At 41.9% G+C, this 22,423-nt stretch overlaps 1 protein-coding gene across 6 annotated transcripts in view; it reads right to left on the reverse strand.

The window, feature by feature from the left end:
• LOC130580453 (integrator complex subunit 6-like) overlaps positions 1 to 20,217 on the reverse strand; it is a 38,151-nt gene extending 17,934 nt beyond the window's left edge. For 4 of the 6 annotated variants that reach the window (XR_008966108.1, XR_008966107.1, XM_057377957.1 and 1 more), the window contains exons 1-6: positions 19,972 to 20,210; positions 19,811 to 19,888; positions 2,402 to 2,551; positions 1,868 to 1,957; positions 1,367 to 1,550; positions 438 to 566 (exon numbers count right to left, since the gene is read on the reverse strand). Coding sequence is in view for 4 of the 6 variants with exons in the window: in XM_057377957.1 (XP_057233940.1) it covers positions 438 to 566; positions 1,367 to 1,550; positions 1,868 to 1,957; positions 2,402 to 2,551; positions 19,811 to 19,888; positions 19,972 to 20,082 (742 nt within the window). In the remaining 2 variants the exon portion in view is untranslated. Of the gene's footprint in view, positions 1 to 437; positions 567 to 1,366; positions 1,551 to 1,867; positions 1,958 to 2,401; positions 2,552 to 19,810; positions 19,889 to 19,971 lie in introns of all 6 variants that reach the window. The other 2 variants (XM_057377959.1, XM_057377958.1) reach the window with 1 other exon arrangement.
• Between the last annotated feature and the right edge of the window lie 2,206 nt (positions 20,218 to 22,423).

The raw sequence follows: 22,423 nt of genomic DNA on the forward strand, positions 1-22,423 counted from the left end.
CACCTGAAACTTACTGTTCTGTGATCAATTAGCAGAATGAAAATGTACAGAAAATTAAGCACTGAGATTGCTTTAGAGATGTTRAAGTGTTTAAATACACTACTGCTAGATTTAATTATTTTAAGTACAGTCTTGACAACACTGTAATTCAAACTTAAATGCTTCCTGCAAACATTCACTTTCCTCAGCCACCCAAAAAGAGGTAAAAGAGTGACACAGAGCCAGCCAGCAGTAGATGATCTATACAAGCATGTGCAGATATAACGCATCATTTAATTTAGCAAGGATCAAACCAATACTTGTAGAAAATGTATCCTGTACACTACAAGGAAAAGSTGGCAGGAAGGACATGGAGACACATAAGGATATTTACATACAAACAAAACATTTTGTCTTAATCATTAGGAGAAGGGGAAAAAACCCATCAATCACTGTACCTTCTCCAATAGGAGCTGGGTCTGGTCCTGACTTCTCAAAGTTAATAACAACTCCACTTTGGACTTTTTGAACTAAAGATTCTAAACATTGATTCAACATTCTTTGTGTCCGAACACAGTACGAACGACCTGCAAGAGAGCAATTAGATGGGGAAACAGAAAAGCAAGTTTTGAGTAATCTAAATCAAGGAAGGCGTTTTATTACCCAAGTCACACTACCAAGGCTTGCAATTCCATCCAAAACAATGGCAACAAACTCTGTACAAGTTTATGTAAAAGGCAAAATACTTTGCAAATGCAATACAACCAAGRAAAAGCACCAAAGCCCCACAACCTGCTGAGACTTGTTACTAAAAGAGGTCATTAAGGCTTCATCAGGCTGGACCAAGGCCAAGTTTACAGAGGCCATTAAGAAGGCCTGATTTCAGCAAGACTATGTAATCTATCTGCTTTTGTCTACCCAAACCTCCTCCTCCCACACAACAATTTCTCCAAGCACCAATTAAAAAAAAAATTCTGATCAACGCAYCAAGCAATAGGCTCCAGAATGAATTCTTTTAAGGTTAAATTTAGCTTATCAGCCCTGCAGCAGAATTAACATCTCACTAATAGCAGTCCTGTTCAATTCAACACTTAAATTAAAAAAAAAAAAAATCTCGTGAAAAGCCAACCTCCGGAATAACCAAATAAATTTTCCAAAGCCTCCTACTGCATTTCAAAAATGCTCTCACATCTAGATCTGAAATAGGATTATTGCTTTATTTTAAAGCTCTCCTGTATTACTGCAGAAAGAAAGAACCACATGGATTCACATGGACACTGAGTAGTTCAGAGAGAGAAAACAGGAAGAGGTGAAGGCAAATTAAAGGACAAGAAATATTTCAAGGCAAATGCCAAACATGAAGCAAAGCAAAAGAGCATCCAGTTACCTCCTGTAACCTCACACATCTGTGTGATAGCAGATTCATCAGTAGGCACACTCCCAAGCTGCTCTGGTTCAGCAGATGCAGCTCCTGGCAAACGCAGTACCAGAGCAAACAGCCTTTGATCCCAACGGAATGGTTCTTTGGTTAGTTCACTTCCAGGCAAAGGAGAATTCAACGGAAGATGAAGCTGGTAAAAAAGATTACAGAATATTTTCCAGTATTTGACAAGCCATCTAAGAACATCATATYTAAATTCATTCATTTCTCTGTAAAAGATCCCATTTCTCTCCAACCCACTAATTTATCTGAAGTTCTCATCTCCCAAAATCCTTACAGACTCTAAATCTAGGGGCTGGGCAGTGACAGGACAGCTGGTTTCTATTCTCTATAAAAACAGGTCAACGATGCAGAAGTACAATTAGCAGGAAAAAACCAATTAATACTCATCTCAGCACAGCACCAACTTGCACAATCATCACTTGAAAGAACTTAATGTGAGTTTACCTCCTCTTGGACTCCAGCCGTATTTGTCAGTTTGTTTCCRTCTGTGATGGTAATCAAAATAGATGGCTCCAAAAAGAACGGATTCCTTCCCTACAGACAAAAACACAGGAATGCTAAGAGTAATCCTAACACWCAGGCTTACAGGCTTGTATTTTTGTCATCATAAAATAAACAGTAAGATGAGCAATCTTCCAAAATAATCCTGTATTTATTTTAATGTGTGCATTTCTTTTAATAGGTGTGGAAGCACACAGAACTACAAAAGATGGGCCACTCTTATGTGTCCACAGTTGAGGCATTTATATTCTGCTTCTTTGTACTTCCGCAACGAAAAAAATGCCAGCATTTTCCAGGTTATTTTCAATAGCCATAATAAGAAAAAGAGCTCCCAGTTCAAGCTCTGAGACAGAGCTATCCAACATTAAAAAAAGAAGTTAAATGCAAAACCAAACTTGAACCACCAATATCCCTCCCCAACTTTAATTTCAAAAAACCACAGAAATATAAGAGAGAAACTATGAATAGATTTGTTACCTGTCCATAGTTGTCTATTCCAGACACTAATCTATTGAGATTTAACAAGTCAAACGATGACCTGAGTGCCTGACCAAGGGTTGTTAGTCCTGAAGCCTGAAGGTTTTTCAGTTCATTCATGAATGTTGCATGGTTTTCCTTCCATCCAGCCTGTTACATAAAACAAAAAAGCTTATTAGTTATTCTAGCAGCAAACTGCAATCAACTGCAAGTTGGCACTTATCTCTCTTCCCAAGAAAAATTAATTATATTCCTGATTAACAGATGCACTGCACCATTTACATGCTGCACACACCTAATCCAGGTATGCACAACTTGATGTGAAACATAGTTACACCTACAATGAGAGACTCAAGAAAYACACAGTGCCAAGCACTGGAAAAAAGTTACCACGAAAAGTGCTGCAGAGATAATGCTGTTAATAGAAGTATTTGGATTTAGCATGTGGACATTTTTTCAGGAGAAACTGCCATGTTTGGAAATCAGAAATGCAGCTGCCAAAGTAACAGCAAAGGTAAAACCAAGATAAAAGCAGCATAATGTCACTGCCTCTTCTGGCATATACCCATTTCCCTTTTGTCCTTTCTTCCATAAACTGAGGCTGGAAGGAAATAAAGCAGTGGCTGCAAACACTCTAYGTAAGACAGAACCAAATCACTATTTAGAGTGTCTCAGTGTAACAGCTTGAAGTTTTGGAGGTCTTTAAAAAAGTTATTGCAGACAAAGCCTAGGGATCAAAGGGATGAAGATGCACCAGTCACACGAAGCACTCTGGACCCTCGGGTGAGCAGGCCCAACAGGTGTGGTTCATATACCCTTGCCTTAAAAGCAGTTTGCTGCACAGTTGGGAAGCCATTTTAGGAAAGAWCAGCTCACAAGGAATTGGTACAGGATTTAAAGATGTCTCAGCAAAAAACAACCAAAGCTTGAAACGCCTGGATATTCCCACAACTCTCAGCCTTGCTATTACACGGTACTCTGCAAAACACTCCTGCAGCAAGCAAGCACTTATTCACCCAGGCTCACTATCATCTGGCACCAGAGACATTCCCATGCTCCACCAGGAATTCCAGCCATGCAGACATGGAGAAGATCATTTAGACAGCCTGATTTTTGCTGGGACAACCTCTGAGCAACACATCCTCCAGGTGAAGCAGGTTCTCCTCCCCATGCGCTGGGCTCAGCAGCAGCCACCTGCTGACAGTGCCAAGCCATGCAAGAACACGAGAGGACAGGATTTTCATGTGCTTTTTTAAGCAGCTATATCCCATTGCCAACCTTCAGTACACACTGAGGRCTCTGAAATGGTCATGTTCAGAGCCATAACAGAATGTAAAAATGGAGTAGAAGGAAAGACATATGATGATCAGTATCTCTGCTGAGCTTATGAGCCTGAGCTGGGTGGATTTCTTTCCAGAATGGAGAATTATCAAGATGATACACCAAGAACATTTTGGTCAAGTGTAGCTCCCCTAACCAGTTCTTCAAACTTGAGATTAAAACAAGGGAAAGAAGAGAGAAAACTCTGCAATAGGGCAACTACTGCACACTTTCATCAGGACTGGTCCAGCTTTATGATTAAACTGCCCCAGAAGCTCAAAAGAACCRGATCGTTCTCAATAAAACACCATCAACATTCACACACCACCACAACTTAACAAAATACAGCATTTCATCAACAGAGCCACAGCAACCTCCCACACCTGTGGTCAGCTCAAGGCAAGAATGAAGTGTAAGCACAGGGTCACTCTTTTGGGAGTAAAAATGACTTAAGGGTATTTTTTCAGAGTGAAATAGCACCAAACCCCAACAAAATGATTTTTCTCATACTAAAAAAGCTTCCCTTCAAACAATTTAAGTGAACAATTACCAAAATAGTTCTGTCACAATTATAAGGGAGACTGCTCCCTTTTGTCTGGCAAGAACACCCATGAATGAGTCCAGCTTATTGGGAAGGTACAAGCTGGAGCTCAAAAAGTGTTTTCCAGCAAAGACAATCTGAGTTACGTTGTTACAAAAGCACATTGTGGGGGGGAACAAAACATTTACAAAGGAAACACTATTCCCAGTCTACACTGCTTGATTTGAACTCCAATGAATTTAAGAGTATTCTTTATAAAATAAACAGTGAGAGTCTTYACTGATATTTGGAGCTTCTGCTATTTTCCCGTTGTGAAAATGTTTGCTCAGCTTCCAGTTCTCTGTTTGAACTTGCTGCAGTGTGGTCAACTGCCTGCAAAATAAAATATGTACCATTTCCCCAGGCATAAGTAGGGAAGCTGAAGGTACAAGGAACAGCTGATCATCGATGGYTTGCTGTCCAAGAAAACTATTTTTCATCTCACAGCTCTCACAGGATCTTTAAAGATAAAGCCAAGGAGAGCTGTGCCTTTGAAATAAACAGAGTAAAGTGGAAGAACTTTTCATTAACCGAACAAGAGCATCAAATGAAAGATTTCCATATCCAGCTTTAAATAAAAGTCTGATTAGTTAATGTACTATATTCTCTACCTTATCCTCAAAAAAAGATCCTTGAGTCAAAAACACTTAAATCAATGAGAAGGTCTATTTCTGTAAAATGTTTTTCTCCACAATGTTTCAAGCYGATGTATATAATAAAACATGTATTTCACGGACAGAAACTGTAGCCCTGAAGAAGTCCACACATTCTCTCTTCCATACATAGAGCAACAACATTCTTAGGGCAAAACAGAGTCAAGTACCCAACACAGAGCAGATGCACAATCAGTTCATGTTAAAGTGATTAAATAATAATCCTTCCTAAATTCACAATACTGCCACCAATGTTGCTTACAAAAAAAAAAAAAAAACACTGGCTCTATTTTCCAGCAGAAACACTAATGACCAAAAAAACCTCCACAACCTTACAGGACTGAACACAAACATATTCCACAAAACTACATATCCTCCACAGGTCAGTAACTAAGAAGTCAGACCTGAATATTAGTTATTTCAGTTGTTTATGAACCAATTTGAACAGTGAGAGTAGTTCCTCCTGATCTTCARTATTACATTCCGATTTAGGTCACTTTTATGCCCAAAATTTATTAATAGCAGCCTGAGCAGCCTCTACCTTGCCAGTACGTTACTGGCCTTTCCTTTGATAATTTATATGGACAAATAATTTTAGACTCTAAACACATAGCAAAAGACTTTCAAAAATAGCTAGGAAAAAACAAGTACTAAAAGCAAAAATCTCACCCTTTTTGCTTATGCCAACAACAGGCAAAAAATGCAGTGTCATTTGGCCTTCTGCAAGCTTTGGATGCCATCCTACAAACCACCCAGAGATYTGGAAGCACCACACCACCTTCCAGCTCCTGGCTTCAGCCTTTGCAAGCAAATCATATTGACAAGAAATAACATACTTAAAAAGTAACATTTTTCTCTGGTGACTTCGTTTTCAGACAAATCCATGCCCTGCTCTATTTCACCATACAGCTATAGAAGTATTTCAGTTGCCTCATGAAGCAGGTAAGGTCAAAATAGCTTATTTCGACAGGAGAAAGGCCCAGATTAACAAGAATTCAAACACCAAGGTGAAAAATCCAGTGAAAAAAAGAGGCCTTATTTAGACCAATCAGAATCAGGAGAAACTGAACATCAAAAGGAACAGAGTTGAAAAGCAAAAGGAAATCTTGGTCAGAATCGGCAGCTTCTGAAGAAGACCTTCAAGATTTAGGAGAAACAGAACATTTTAGTTGTAAGAGACAGGGAAGAAAATCTTATAAAATGGTATAGTGGGAGTTAAAAAAACAAAAGCAAACCACTCGACCCAACCTTTATCACATAAAAGGGAGCAATATTAAAGCACAAGTAAAACAGTACCAAATTTTGAGTATTTATAATATACAGATCTTGTAGTCTCAGCTCCACTGGCTTAACTTCAGGTTTACTGGTCTTGTAAGTTTTTTTTATTGGTTCATTGTTAGTTTGTTCTGGCTAGAATTGGTYCTGTGCTTCTTTTATTCTTTCAAACTATTTCTTGGCACAGTTTGGTCAGCTGGTAAAAAAAAGGGCAAAGCCAAGGCTGGGTATTAGAGCATAACAATTCCAGGCCCAAAGCAGTTCCCAGTTTCACCAGCTCCATGAAGTCCAGGGAGGTGGTGCTTTTCAGGCTGCAAGTCTTCATCTTTAGCACTTCTAATAAGCAATGCCGAAAGACTGAACTTTATAGTTTATTGTTCAGTGGACTGTTTTCAGATCAGGTTCAAAAATTGCAACATTACTACAAATGATCTTCCAAGAAGACAATTTGCAATCTTGCATGTCAATCACARCAGCCTGTGTTACAGAGAGTACTCAATATTTATTCAAACACACAGTTTTAAGAGTTCTGCTACTGTTTCCCTAGAAAGAACAACTGCAATTCAGATATTACAACTTGTTTGAAGYATTTAAGTTTCTCAATAATTCAAGCTATTATTATTAAATGCACACATCTTAGGAAARCAGACCAGCTCAGAATAATATGCCTGTGGCATCCTGGATTGTCAGTAGCAATCATTTGGAAAAAATAAGGTAAGAAAAAAAAAAATCAGCTGTTGAAATCTGAAGCCACTCCTGCTATGGAATTTCCAAATACTTTGGGAAGACAGTGAAACCAGTACAGCATTTTGCCTTCCAAAYCATCAGAATGGTTCATTTTAAAGTTACCTTTCTGTTCAGTGGTGTCTGCACACCTGGTCACAACTCAGACCTGCTCATGTCTGAGCCAAATTTGAGTGCCTGTTTCTTTTGTACAGTAGTGAATTGTTGTTTTGGACCCCCTAGAACTCAAGGGGTTGCTTCTCAAATGCCGAAGTATTTTTACCTCTTTGTAATCTCCTGAACYCAGCTGCAGCACTGCTCAGTGGGTTCTGCAGTAGGGAATAACCTCCTACGTAGCCTTGAGCTTCTCTGCCCCAGCTTCAGCAACTCTGGGATAGGAGTTCCAGCAAACAAAGGCTCTCTTGGTCACCCCATTTGTGCTACAATAAAACTCAGCAAACAGGGAAAGGGGAGAGATGCTGGCACCATGTGTCCCCCTGCCCATGAAGGACAGGAAAAGGCTGCTTGTCAGTACAGAACAGCCAATGCCCACGCTACCCCCACGTCTTTTATTTGATGTTCAGAGATTTGTTAGCTAAAAAAAGCACACAGGAGAAATGAGGCGCTGACTACACTATGAACACCATATACATTTTTATTTTACATTTTYYATGTCCTAAAATAATTCAAAATCACGTTACCTTCATCACCTACAAATTTCATCCTCACAAATGTTTGTCTRTGTAAATGGTGCAGAAAAACAGCTCTAAAAGACAGACATTGACTCCCCTCGAAATACTTATGCCATTTTTGAGGCAACAGAGCTCGCAGCTTTTCTGTACCTTTGGCTGCAGGAGAACTCTTCTCTCATTTCAGCACCACTTCTCTCTAGTTTGCTCTATGCAACGCACCAGTCCTGTCACTGCACAGCATCAAACAGCCCTTAGCAAAGGATCTCACAAGATCAATCCTTTTTCATTTTCAGCACGGGAGAGCAGCACAGCACCCACCTCTCGTATCTGCGATCAGTACACATCCAGCACAGAATGACACTGGCACCCAGGTCTGAAATCAGCTTATCACTGGGGCAGTGCTGAATGCAGGCAGCAGCCAGGACTCACTGGCTGCTCCAGCAGATGTACACTGCTGTCTCCTGTGAGACCTGCCTAGCAAAACCCCTCCTTCTCAGTTCTCATCTGAGGAGTATTTTAGCAGGTAACCAATTCAGCAGATTTAAACTACTCCCTCAATGAGCCCACAGAGCAGTCAAGTACAGTTAAGAGTCTACAAAAGCATCACTTGGTCCTCCTTACATCAGAGCTASTGAGCATCAGGTCAGAGTGCTAAGACGAAGTATTCTGAATAGTAAGCTAATTGTTTCTTCCTGTAAAGTTATTTCTGCTGCTTTTGTAGGACACTTAAAACTGAAAACTATCCACTAGAAGTGCTTCTTTAAATCCAGAGGGGACTTTCTAAAAATTTTATTTTTTAAAAGCACTTAAATTTCAGTCAAATAAAACATCACAGAAGTTTAGTATACGTAAAATGTCTCCAAGAGACCAGAGAATAATTAACTGCTTTAACACATCTTTAGAAAAGAACACATCTTAAAAAAAKAAGACACTGAAGTAGATGATTCTGTTAATCCCACACAACTGATGCACACTGCTCTATCTCCATCCAGTGACAGGTATCACAATTCTTCCTCTTTCTCTGGGACACACTATGTACCTTGATAACACAGCTTTTCCTTCAAGAAGAATTCAAGATGTTTATGCAAGAACAACTCAAATAACATTTAAGCACAACATTCCTGCAAAACACTAGCAGAGAGGTTCTTAAACTCCAGTCACAAAATGAGTACTGGGGCCTTTTTTTAATATAAGCATTTAGAGAGAAGCAGCATCTCCTCCTTTAGGAATGTCAAATGCAGATGCTGTATGAACAACTCAAAGCTGAAAACTGCTTGGAACCAAGTGATAATAATCAACGCCAAGCAGAAAGAAAAAAGCCTACACTACCTTTTTATTTRTTACCTGCTGCTCCTGCTTCAATTCGTCTCTGGATTTAGCTTTTTGGTCAACAGCATTTCATGTACTTTGACAGTTACTCTCATTGCACTTTTTCCTGCACAAGGATAAAAGGAAACACCTGAAGAAAGGAAAGTATAAATACCACAGAGATCATGGTATCATCCTGTTCCAAAAGACATTCTTATTTAAAGAGAAAAACACTATCCAGTTAAAAAAGCACCTATTTCTGAGAAACACTCAAGAAGCCAGGACATTTCAGCACAGAGCTGAACCAGAACAAGCTACATTTTACAAAACAGCTTAATGGAGAGRGAACACAGAAATAATCACAGTTTGCAGCCCTAGCACACTAAGCATAACAAGAGGCTCCATGCTCCTGTTCAGCAGCATAGCAGTCGTTTCAGAAATACCATTATAGGTGCATCTTATCCAAACACTGTAAAGAGGGCAACTGCTGAAATGTGGAGGTTTCAATCAAACATTTTCAGCCACTCACAGCGCCTGTTGCTCCTCCAGCCCAACAAATACACTTTCAATACCAGCCAGGCACAGCTCTGTCCTTCTCCTGGTCCCTTCCTACACTCAGCATGGATGGARAAGTTGCAAGGAATAAAGGCAACAGCTAAGAGGTTACAGAGTAGGTGCTATGAGCACAAGGGATTCTTCATGGCACATCTTTGGAAATGAAGTGGAAGAGCATTACTGATGATACTCTAGTTTTTAAGCCCAGAGCTGAACCAACACAGTATGATTCATGTTTATTTTGAAAACTGCCACATTCCTTCCTCCTTCCTCCCAAAAGCATACCACAGAACTAGAGCAGCACACCAAAGTGCTACAGGTATTGCAAATTTACTTCAAAACTCAAGAAGGTAAATCTAAAAGGAGTTATGCAATCAACAGCTTTCCTCAATTCATGTCTGAAATGCAGTTAAAAACAAAAAACTTTAGATGATTATTAAATTCATATATATCGTCACTGAAATACCAACTAGCCAGCCTAGCAAATAAGTCAACTTCACCTTCATTCTGATACAGCCAAAAATACATTGGTGGCCTTGGGAGCATTATTATAGGTCAGATTTTTATTTCAGATGATGGCATGGTTGGATTTATTTATATTGCAAGAATCATCTGSATCAAAAGTAACTACCTGAGCTTAAGCTCTTTTGATTACAGAAGTTCCCCCAGGCCAGGCCCTCTGAGTGCAGGGCACAGGGTCCTGATCCAGCCTTCTGGTCCCACCATGTCCCAGCCCAGGAGCACCAACAGGAGGCCTGGCAGCAGCTAAAGGACCAAGTGTTCTGCCTCAACAGATGCACATTCTCTCACAAAACAGAGCTTAACTTTTTTTTTTTTTTTTTTTTTTTTTTTTTAAATCAAAACTCACTGGATGCACCATCAGCACGTTATGAAGACCAGTGCTAATGCATTATTCTCACTCAGAAGCAGAGCATGGCAACACCAGCTTAACCACACTGTAGATCTTTGTTTTCTGCCCAATTAATTACTAGACATCCATCTTAACAAGATTCTTATTCTTTTAAATACTATTTTATACGTTTAAGATTTTAAACACATATGTGAGAACACACAAATCAATAACTGCCTTATCTTAAAAAAGTAAAATTACGGAACTCTGTAGTGCTTTTTTTTTGGGCTAGAGTAACATTTAAATAATCTAGTGCTGCTTATCCTGAAATTTGCATAGGTACACAATGACAGAATTGTAACTGGGTAAACTGTGAGACTGTGAGCTAGAAAATGAAAACAATAATAACAATAGCTATTTAAAAATAAAACATGATTTGCTGACTTATCTGACAATATGCAGTTCAACTTTCAGAGATCCTTGTCAATCTCAGTTCTTACACYCAAAGACATTTTCTCTTTTGAATACTCTGCAGAGTGAATATACAGATCAATACAAGTCAATGGGCAACCACAGATTCTGATCTGCACAATAACGGAGTCTCATTACAAGAACATACTTTTTTCTTGGCACCTTCCTAAAACCTCAACCCTAGAACATGCTGCTTACAGCTGAAATTGATTGCTACGTAAGTGTTTTCTGGCTATTCTAAAATTAGCCAGAAAAAATACAAAGAAAAAAAATTCCTTTAAATTAGTTCCTGCTATACTTTTTGGGGGGTGTAAAAGCACAAGAGTTAGCTTATTAAGAGGTACATTGTAAGGATAAAGTTTAAGAAAGAAGACAAAATTCCAAGACTCAATCTACACGAGTGAATTACTTAAGTAACAATCTGCATTTAAAATTCATAACAGCATCAGCTGCTCTTTCCACTGATTTTTTCTTTTGTTTTTGTTTTGCTTTAAAAAAAAAAGACTGTGTTATTAAATAAAACCAAGGATACAGGCATCCAAAATAGAGACAGTGAAAAGAATCACTCAGGCTGGAGCCATCTGGAACCTTCTGACAAGGCCCTTGGAGTAGAACTGCTCCCCCTCCAAAAGCACTCAGCTCCAGAACACAGGTCACACGGTACAGAACGTGCTCTTTCCYGCTGGATACTGCCTGAGGTATGAGAACACTGTAGGCGACAGCACTAAGTTACATCTTTTCTAGATCACAGCAAGCTCAAAACATCATTGTTGCACCACCGCTGCAAATCACAGTTCCTCCTGGCAAGCTGTTATAAAATACGCAAGGGTGAGCAGGGTAGAAGTGTCTGCAATGTTAATTACCTTGTTCCACTGTCAAAATGTCAGCCAATCAGCTTTTAATACTATGTTAGTTCTCATCAAGTTTAAAAAGAATGAATGCCCATTCTCAAGGTATCACAGATGTACTTTGTGCGTGTTTTTAGCCACACCACACAGCCACAGGTACAAGGCCCAGGCCTTCTTACATAAATATACCAACAAAAAAGACATCTTTCAAAAACCTCATATGTGAAGCTCAAATAGTAACAGCACAAAAGGAGGAGAGGCAGACCATAAAGATTCCATGTGACGGGAATCACCAACTTCACAAAGCACCTTCCTCCTTACAGAACATCCCGCTACAAAAATACAGATAGGGAGATCCAACCCAACTTGTGTCTGATTCCACATTTTAAGCTTCTATTTTTAAAATAAAAGTGACCTTTGCACTGAGGATGAGTTAAGCCTCTTAATGCAAATATATCTACTTTTGTCTAGTTTATCCTGTAGTCTTAAGGGCTTACATCTTTGAATGTGTCCAAGCCCAAATAAAGAACCAAAAAAAAGAAGAAATATAAATTGCACTAGTGGCTATGAACAGACACTGGTTTCCACTCAAGGCCTCTGGCATCTCATCTACTGTACAGTACAAAGCAGAAACCAACCTCAGATGAAAAAGCAAGCTTTTACTTAGCAGATTCCTATGGAAACAGAACCAGTCAAAATAGTCTCATTGAAAATTAACCTAGCAAGAGACTCACCCTTCTGCAAAGACAGACAGAAGTGAAAGCACAAGTTCCAAGTATTAAATGACTTCAAAATTATAATAATAAAAAGGACAGCCAAGCAAAGTTCAGTCCATCATRTCTGTCAAGAAGTTAATTTTTGAAATGTCCTTCCACTTAAATCAATTCCTTTCAAAAATTTAACCACCACCTTCAAGTTCTTGCATGAACTTGATCTTTTACAAAATACCTCAATTTCAGAATGCACAAAACTATTCCTTTTAGAAGAATGAATCACTCTGATTATTACTGCTCTGGGATTTTTTTAAAGCAGAAGGTACATTACTTTTCACAAAATTCCTCATTATAATGTTCTGTCCTCACCAGAATACCAGTTCCTGGAAGAAGATATTCACYAGAACTCACAAACAGGACACGAAGAAGTAAGACAGCATGCTTAAGCATGTTTAAAAGCATTTTAGCATGTTTTACACTACCCAATATGATGTTTGTCAGGAATGGCAATGTGCTTTTTAAAGGACACTCTCTACAGGAATCAATTTTGTTCCTTTCTAAGCTAAAAGCGGCTACAGTACTTCATTCCTTGCTGCAGGGATGCTGATTTATAATTACGAAGATTTTAGTAAAATGGGTTTTTAGATGTTTTCAGATTCTGAGAGACATTTGCTGCAGTATATAAAATACAAACCTACCACGTGCACCAAGAATCTTCTGTTTATGGCTTTATTTATCAAATTTCAAAATAGATGCTTAATTTTTTAAAAATAGGCACTTTTTTGCACACATTCTTCCGTCAGATTTAAGTGATAAAGCAGTTAAATCAAAACGAGCATGTAAAAACTGTTTGATGGTTATTCCCTAACAGTACTAAGTTGATTTTATTTTGCTTTCAAAAAGAACTAGACAATCAGGATTTGCATGAACGCTCCTTAAACAACTGACTTGTTTCTCTTCCGTAAGTCATTGTGTTTAACAGAGGGAATTGCAATTGCTGACTTTAACCTGCCAGTCATTTCTGCTAAACGACAGCCTTCTGAAAATACACAAATTTCACAACAAAGCCTTAAACAAGCATAGCGGAAGATGTGGAGGAAAGCTGTGTGTAGTACTTCACAGGCAATGAAAGATGTTGGTGCTCAGAAATAAAAATACTGCTCTAACTGACCCAAAAATTGTATGGTGGTAAAACTGGAATGGTTATCTCTCTCCACTAAACAAGTACAGAATATAGCCTCCTCAATTAATTATCAAGAACAGACGCAGCATGTGCTGCCTCATTTCATCCAGTTCCTCAGTACTACATTCTGCACCTTTTTCTCCCCTCCTTCCAACAACGCCTGGCTAGYAGGTTCACTAAGTGTGTACATTATTAACAGCATATCTGGAGAGAAAGATAGGCCTCTCCCACTGACCTCAGCTTTCTTTCCCTTTTGCACCTCCCGGATAGCAGCTTCCCTCCTGCCCCTGCAGCTGCTATCTGCCTTGCACCAACAATTCTGCCTGCACACCCCACTGCCAGCTTGCAAACCTCCAACCGTATTCCCAGCTGTTCACACCACCCCTTCCACAGCACAGGCCAGACCACCAAGTACTTGTAAAAGGTTTGGCTGTTGGCAAGCACATGTAAAACCTGATGGTTTTCAGTATCTCAAGATTCCTGTAAAAGCTTAATCAAGTTATGCTTATTCTGTGGATCTGCTACAGTGMTCTGGCTTATTAAGCATTCCTCTGGTTTTCTTCCCTCACAAAAGTGAAAAAACACATAAATGCACTTCSTACCACCTCAGGCAGCATTCCTGCAGATTTCTGCCTCAAACCCAACAGGTTTCACAGCTGGGTTTCTCTTTCTCCCTGCAGCTCAGGGTCAGGAGCTCTGATCTAATTTCTTCCAGAAAYAGACAAACAGATCTCACATCTCTCTTYYTGCAGCACAGCCTATTCATTTGCCACTGCCCTGTGCAGAGTCAGTGGTAATCAGTTCCATTCTGCACCACCAAAGCTTCCATGTGAAAGCAAAATCAAAAAATGCTGGCAAAAGTTTCTGTGCCACTGAAATAAAAGACAGCAGAGTGAAACCTTATGAACCCTGTTTTGAAGCACTATTTCAATATCATAAATGAACAAGTTATTTACATACACTAAGCACTCTTCGGTAGATATTTAAAAAAAACCATCTACAAATTCCTGCTCCAGCTTCTAAGATATCTCAATCCAGCTCCAGAATTTCAGAGGAAAAAATAAAAGGTTGCTCAGGGTCCATCATGAAGAGCTGCTTCCACAAGGGAGCTCTTTAGCAGTGTAACATATGTTCAGGCTARCAGGGAACAGCAGCGGAACTGGATGGCATCCTATCCATCAGTCCCAGTTTGCACATCTCAAACAGTGCAGTGTTTCACACACTGTATAAAGTAATTTGAGYTACTTCTTAGACAGCTACGTACATTTTTCTGCACTCAAATTCATGGAACCTATTTCTGTAGTGCAGTCACAGCTGACTCTTGAATTCAGTATAACACATAACAGAAGGAGGAAAATACGTATTTCAGAACATAACTTATGTTCTCTCAGTCCTCTGACTTGTGACCAGATCATTTATGAAGGTCAGACTATAGAGTCTCAGAAGAACATAAAACAGAAGTCRTATTTTTGTGACCAGATCATAAATAATATTCCTCGAGCCCTGAGGAAAGGCCGTATCACTGCCAGCAGCCAGATATCAGTCACAAGGGAACAGGGCAGTCCAGTTAATCAATAACTTCACATAAGGCCACCATTGTGTTTTTTGGTCTGGGCCTGAACACGCCATTTGCAGCCCAAATCCACAAGCAAACCACAAACTGCAGGATGTGAGGTTTCAYGAAAATCGAGAACAGAAAAAAATAAATGAAGCTAAGCCTTGCTTTCCTTTTCAGAAACTCTTTTTAGGTTAAGGTTTTAACATGAGCTCCAGTTTCACAGATATCTAGACAGATCCTGCTGAAACATCATCACTGGAAAATAGGAAAAGCTTGGGGAGAAAGGACAGTGAAAGACTGTTCCCTTTTACCCATACTTTTACTCTAGCACCATTACTTCATGAAAAAAATAAACAAAATGGCTTAACATTCTGTCCACTTATACCACAGCATGTGCTTACGTATAGTGAAACATCTGTATTCGATAGAGGATGGTGAAATTYATGTGATTTGAAAAAAAATCAACCAGGCAAATACATGGAAAAAGCCATAGAACACCATTAGGGCCATACCAACAGCTCMTGATGGGTCCCTGATCCTCAAACCGTGGGAGCTTGGGAAGTGCTCTGCAGGATTGTCAATAACAGGCCTGGCCTGTTCCCACCCTCCTGCCCAGGCATTCCGGATCAGCCACGTTGTGCAGGAAGGGATGAGAAGGGTGGGGCTGGCACACAAGGCTTGCAGGTGCTGCAGCACCAGGTCACAGCACAGCTGCGATGGAGCAAGCTCTGGGTTCCAGCAATCCACGGACAGAAAGTCTTCAAAACAAGGACACATCAGGTAYCATATTCTTTGAATCAGACAATAAACTTCTCTTAGCTACAGCTCAGAAGCATCATTACCCTGCCAGGGAGCAAGGCTGTTCCTGAGCCCATCTTTCTTGCCCAAGGGATACACACTCCTGCCATACCTAAATTTATCACTAGTGTTTTAATAGTAATAGTAACAGACACCTTTTGCAAAGATGTTTTATATCATTACCTACCACAGCACGCCAAATACACAAAATCAGATACCCAAACACCAGAACAGACTAGCTCATTTCCATGTTAACATGCCACTAACTAACTAAGACTCACTTGATAGCACCTTATCACAATTTTAATCTAAAATACTCACTAAAACAATTAGGCTGAACGTTCTTACTTCATGAAATAGCATGCTATTTTTTCCTCTGCTTCATAAAATCAGAGTTTGATCCAACATCCAATGTAACTTGCAGATATTTTTCCACTGACCTATTCRGGATCACATCACTTGATAATTACAAGGTTAATACATTTCATAATATGCTTTAAAATACTAAATATTTGTCTCTTACTACAGAGTATTTTGGAAACAAAGTAAGAGTTCTAAATTGTTGCACCGTAATTGCTGTCACAAATCACCACCTATACATTATATAACAAACAGGAGCCAAACAGCTGACAAGGTTCCAGAGGCATCGGCTGCCATCGTGGGGCTGAAATTCCTGCCATCCCCATCTTCCTGTCTCCACCTTCCCAGGATAGCACCATGACTCTTCTCCAGACATTTGCCACCACAGTTCTTTGCACAGCTCCACTAGAGACTAAATAATTCCATTTTTAAAAAAGGGTGGCACCCAGAGCTATAAGCAGCCAAATAAACAAAAGCAACAGGTCTTGTAAATAATTACAAACCTTCTAAAGACAGTTTCAAAAGCACCACCTTACTTTAACAGATTTTGACAAATCCTTTGTGCAACAGCATGATCCTTCCACTTAGMACCATATAATACATGTGCATAATACTTTCTTGATATATTCTTGTCCATCAAAAGTGAACCAGTGCTGTTGGTTTGAAACACTTTAATGCTACAGGCAAACAAATTCTGGAAGRAAACAAATCCAATGCACTTATCTCACCTACCCCTACTCGAAAGCTCAARTTCCCGTAATTCCTCTGCCTCCTAGGTGGTCTCAACTCCACTATCAGATTATTTCCTTTAAGTGCTTCACTGCTAAACTATCTGCGAGACTATGTAATTTAATTAGTATAAATCATAAAGAAAACAAGAGGATAAAGCAAGCACTGCTGCACATACTTGGAAAGCAAGCCTGCAAAACACATTCACTTGCCAAGTTTGTTTTCACCTTCTCTAAACCAAGAGAAATAAAGTATTTAACTGCAGCAGMATTAGCAAAGTAACTAAATTTTATGTCTTTTGCAAGCATATTCTGTAAGAATCTGGCCTAGACCAGGAAGTTTTTCAACAACTATGACTGTAAGGAAACACAACCGAGGGAACATCATAAATACCAGTGCAGGTCTTGAGAACAAGTCTTCAAACAGGGAGTCATCACTGCTATGAGGCTTTCCCTGCTTGAGGAACAGACATGATGACAGCGCAATAACACTCATTTATGCTATGAAGTCTTTATGCAATAGTTGAGCTGCACTTGTGATCGTAATTACTATAATCAGATATTTATTGAATCTGCAGCCTGTTCYTAGGAAAGTTACTGTGTTTTGAAAAAATATTTCAAGACTGTTTAAGGTCCAATTTAAAAACCAGTGTGCTAAAGGCAGAAATATAAATTTCTATGAAGAGACATTAGCAAGTTACAAGAACCACAATACATTTTTTTCCCCTTGGCTATTTACTGTATATTATTTACTGTATGATTGAATGCTACGACGGGTATCGCAGTCCCATTTATTTCAATTACTATTTACTAAAACTGTGAACAGTCAGATGCTCATTAGCACATCAGAATGTACACAGATGCTCATTAAACACAAGGATCTTCCTCAGCAAATCTGCGTATAGATGTGATAATAACCTGTAGCATTACAACACACACCTCCACCAGCGAAGTCATTTTTTTATTACATCACCAGTATGCTTGATGCCACTGCAGGGAGCAAGTTCGTTTCTCAAACATAAGATATACTTGTAAAATATTTGACACAAAACTAGGAGAAATCTAGGACACATGAAACACAGAGTTAACACTGGCATAACCAAGATTTGGGGTTTGCATCCAGCCACCGACAGGGCAAATGGTGTGTGCATCACGTCTAAAAAACACCTCACCCAGGCAGATGTAGGTTTTYTGGCAGTAGGTTTCTCAATTTAAATCAAGGATGGTTTGAATTGACAGAAATTTCTTCCACACCTCCTTCTGAGGAAATAAAAGGTGCAATACCAAATAAATACTTACTCAATGACTTCTGTCACTTCAGAAAGCTGTGTAAATTTATTAGATGAAAGGAGCTCACGGYAACTACATTTCCTCATTATCAAAAATGTAAGACAGCACCAGTGAGCATACTCATTTTTAAAACTTCTCAAGAAGTTCGAGTTAGAACTACAGAATGTTTTCCTTTTTTCTCTAGGATGACCAACAGTGTATTTGTACATGAACTTCTTTGGCCTTTATAGCATGGGTCTACAGCCCAAGTTATGGTAAGTACTGTATTACTCTGGGCAAATACAGTCCTAATCCAGGACTATTCAGATGGATTCTAAAACTCCCATAGCAATGCTTTCTGTGACATGCTTTATCTGAGTATTTCAAGTTAGGATGTCTCTATYAGCAAGCTGCAGCCTAGAGCATAAGGGATGCAGCACCACGATTTTTTTTTTTATGTCTACCTAAACATCGTGGTGCAGCTGATGTGATGTGAACAGCATGGCCCTACTTGCCTCAAGCTCGAGGAATGAGAAAACAGGAACAAGAGGAGCCAGCCAGGCAGACTTTTTTACACTCAAGGAGGCTCAGGGGGAACCTCATYGTTCTCTACCTTTAGCTTTACCAAAGGCTGCAGTGAGGTGGGGGCCAATCTCTTCTGCTGTGCCTGCAATGAAGACCAGGGCCTTAACCTGGGACAGATGAGATTCACATTAGATGCTAGGGAAAAAAAAAAAAAAAAATTGTGATTCAGGAAGCCAGGCTGTTTAGGGAGATGGTGGAGTCACTGTCCCTGGAGGTGTTTAAGAGCCTGAGTGATGGCACTGGCACTGAGTGATGTGGTTTAGTGGTTCAGGAATTACTGTAGCAGTAGTGGATTGATGGTTGGACTTGGTGATCTTAAAGGTCTCTCTTCCAACCTTGATGACTCGATGGCTCCACAATCCAGCTCACCAAAACCCTGCGGAGTAGAGACCGCAAGCACCTTCCACAGAACTGGTGCAGGCTACCGTGCTCGGCAGGAGGAACAAGGGGTTGGACAGGGAAACCCCCAATACTGGTGGTTTTCTCCCCACAGAGGCGTTAACAGCCGCGGGTGCTCTGTCCCACACCCACAGCCGTGCAAAGGCCGGGGCTGCCCCYGCCTCGCAGCCGTGAGGGGTAACTCGCCCTGCCCTGCCCTGCCCGGCGGGGTCGGGCACCGCCTGCCCCACCCTGCCCGCGTGTCCCGGGGGTCTCAGGGCTGCGCGGGGCCCGAGCGCGCTGATGGCCCCGCCGGAGCCACCGCCCCGCGGGGGGCGGAGCGCGGCCGCCCCTCGTTGCGCCGGGGCGGTGAATCACGGCCCGCCCGTCTCCTCCCCCCCCCTCCTCCATCTCAGCAGCGCCCTCAGCCTCTCTCCTCCATACAAAAGCAAAATGTCCGCCATCTTCACAGGCTGCTGCTGCCGCCGCCGGGCCGGACGGGGCCGCGCCGCGCCAAGGGCGGCCCTGCCGCAAGGCCGAGGCGGCCGGGGGGGGTCATTACCTTGATGCAGTAGGGCGGCTCGTCGAACGTAACCAGCATGTACCTGTCGCCGCGGCTGGCCGGGTCCCGGGCCCGCAGCTGTGGAGAGAACAGASAGAAGCGGCGTGAGCGGGGCGAAGGGGGCGAGGGGGGCGGCGGCTCCCCCGGCGCCGCGCACTCACCTTCATGAAGATCTCCACGGCGCCCTTGGCGATGTCCAGGTAGCTGGTGCCCAGGTACGCCCGCTGGTTCATGGAGGCGGACGTGTCTATGAGGAAGAGGAGGATCGGCATGGTCCAGGCAGAGCCCCGGCCGGCGGGCTCCCTGCGGAGGAGGCGCGGCGCTCGCCCGCGGCTCGCTCGGCTCTGGCGGCGCTGCCCGAGCTCGCCCGGACTCAACTTCTCTTCCCTGAGCCTCCACCAGCACCATGTGACCAGCGCGCACGCCATTGGCTGGCAATTATACCCGCATTTGCATATTCAGGGCGGCGCGCGCGGGGCGGGGGGGGAAGGACGGGCGGGGGGAGCGGGGTGACGGCGGGCGCGCGCGCGCCGCACCTGTCACACACACACGCACACAGAGCGCCCGCCCCGCCCCTCTGCGGGGTCCCCCGCCCCGCGCCCCAGGGGCGCCCCGCCCGGCCCCTCGTGGGCCGGTTCCTCACGATCGGGGCCGGTTCTTCATGGTCGGGGGGGTTCCCTCACGGTCGGTGGCGGTCCCTCCGTGTGGCGCCGGTACCTCCCGGTAGCCGCGGCTGAGTCACCGCGCCGCCGCCTCACACCTCCTCCCCGCCGCCTCCCCTCGGTCCGCGCAGCCCGCGCTGCCTGGGGAGCCCCGCGGGGCTGCGGGGAGTGCGGGAGCTGTGCGCTGGCCCTTGGGAGCCGAGCGAAGCCTCTCAGCTGCTCACCCGGTGACATAATCGCCCCTGTTTCTGGTCTCCAGAGGTTTCACTTAAGCACTAAATCCCCAGCCCTCCACGTGCGAKCCTTTCCCAGGTCAGGTAACAGCCATCTCCCACAGGCAGTGCTTGGTTCTGGGCATCACACCCCGACAGGGCACCTCAATGTACCTGGATCAAGGCAGGATGGCAACAAATTAAAATGAAAATATATAAACCCTGCAATATTTCCTACCACTCAGATTTAAAAATAAATAAATAAATAAATAAAGTTTTCTCTGGAAGGAGGGATCACAGAATCAATTAGCCTGGAAAGTATCACTGAGATCGAATCCAGCCTATGGACCAACACCACCTTGTGAACCAGACCATGGCACCAAGTGCCAAATCCAGCCTTTCCTTAAACACCTCCAGGGACGGTGACTCCACCATCTCCACGGGCAGCCCTTACAATGTCTAATCACCCTTTCTGTGAAGAAATTCCYCCTGTTGTCCAACCTAAACCTCTCCKGGTACAACTCAAGACCATGTTCCCTTGTCCTGCTACTGGCTGCCTGGGAGAAGAGCCCACCTTGCACCTGGCTACAACCCCCTTTCAGGTAATTTCAGAGAAATAAGGTCCTTCCTGAACCTCCTCTTAGGGTGTTCTCCAGTGGGCCTGGCTGCCACCACCGACAGTAACCAGATAAGGGGAAGGGGACTGAGGAAACATTTAGCACTATGTCCACTCATGAATGCTTGTTTGCTTCCAGGAGTAAATCCAAAACACACAAAAGCAGCACTRTCAACATGGATCTTACTTTAAAATAATAAAGAAACTGATAATATTTTCCAGTGCTTTTAAATTCAAAGGCTTTTTCCGTGTATTTTTTTGCCATTCATTTCAAGAGCAGGCAGAATTAGTTTCAGTTCTCATTCCATTTCTGTGAAGCWCTTGGACAATACTGTTGTTGCACAACATCACAGGTGAATTCTAATGGACCCATTACAAAGCATTACAAAATATGAATGATGGTAAAGATACCATTACCTATTTTGATCAGAATAATCAGAGATGTAAACTCATTTAATTCAAACACGTACTCAGCCCAACACCTGCACACAGGACCTGCAAAGTCTCTGTATTTGCTTTAAAAATAAGTTTATCTTTTAAAAAGACTTCAGGTATTTTTCAAGTAATAATAATTGTCACATGATTTAATTCTATTGAACCAAAAGGGGGTAAATGAATAGTTGAAAAGGAGCTCATTTTGAAAAAAAGGCCTTTCAAATTTGGAGACTCCATTCTGTTATCCAGGCCCTCTCTGTAAGCTGTGTATGTGTGAGCATATCGGTGATCAAGGTTTCTGAATTTTAACAATCATAGCAGAAATACCAGGARGGATAAACAGATAAATATTTTTACGTAAGTGATTAGTGCACATGAATGGAGCCAGACTGAAACAATGGGATTTGAATCTCTATAGATAAGATAAAAATGCAGATACTGTATTTTTGCACTGCTGCTTGTCAGTCTAGAAAGATAACTCCTGGACAGGAAAGGATTTGCAAAGGCCTGAATGGAAACTGAACTATTGGTAGAAGATGCCACCTAACACCGCCAGGTCCCGACACYGGGAACTTGATGAGGCCACCTTTGCATTGCTCTCATGTCAACCAGATGAGATCAGAGACTCCCTTCTGCCTCCAGCTGACCTCAGCCAATTCCAGCTGGCAGCCCAGCGGCCCCGTGTCCA

The sequence above is a fragment of the Malurus melanocephalus genome, unplaced genomic scaffold, assembly GCF_030028575.1.
Source record: "Malurus melanocephalus ecotype Western Australia unplaced genomic scaffold, MMel_1.1 scaffold_335, whole genome shotgun sequence".
NCBI lineage: Eukaryota > Metazoa > Chordata > Aves > Passeriformes > Maluridae > Malurus > Malurus melanocephalus.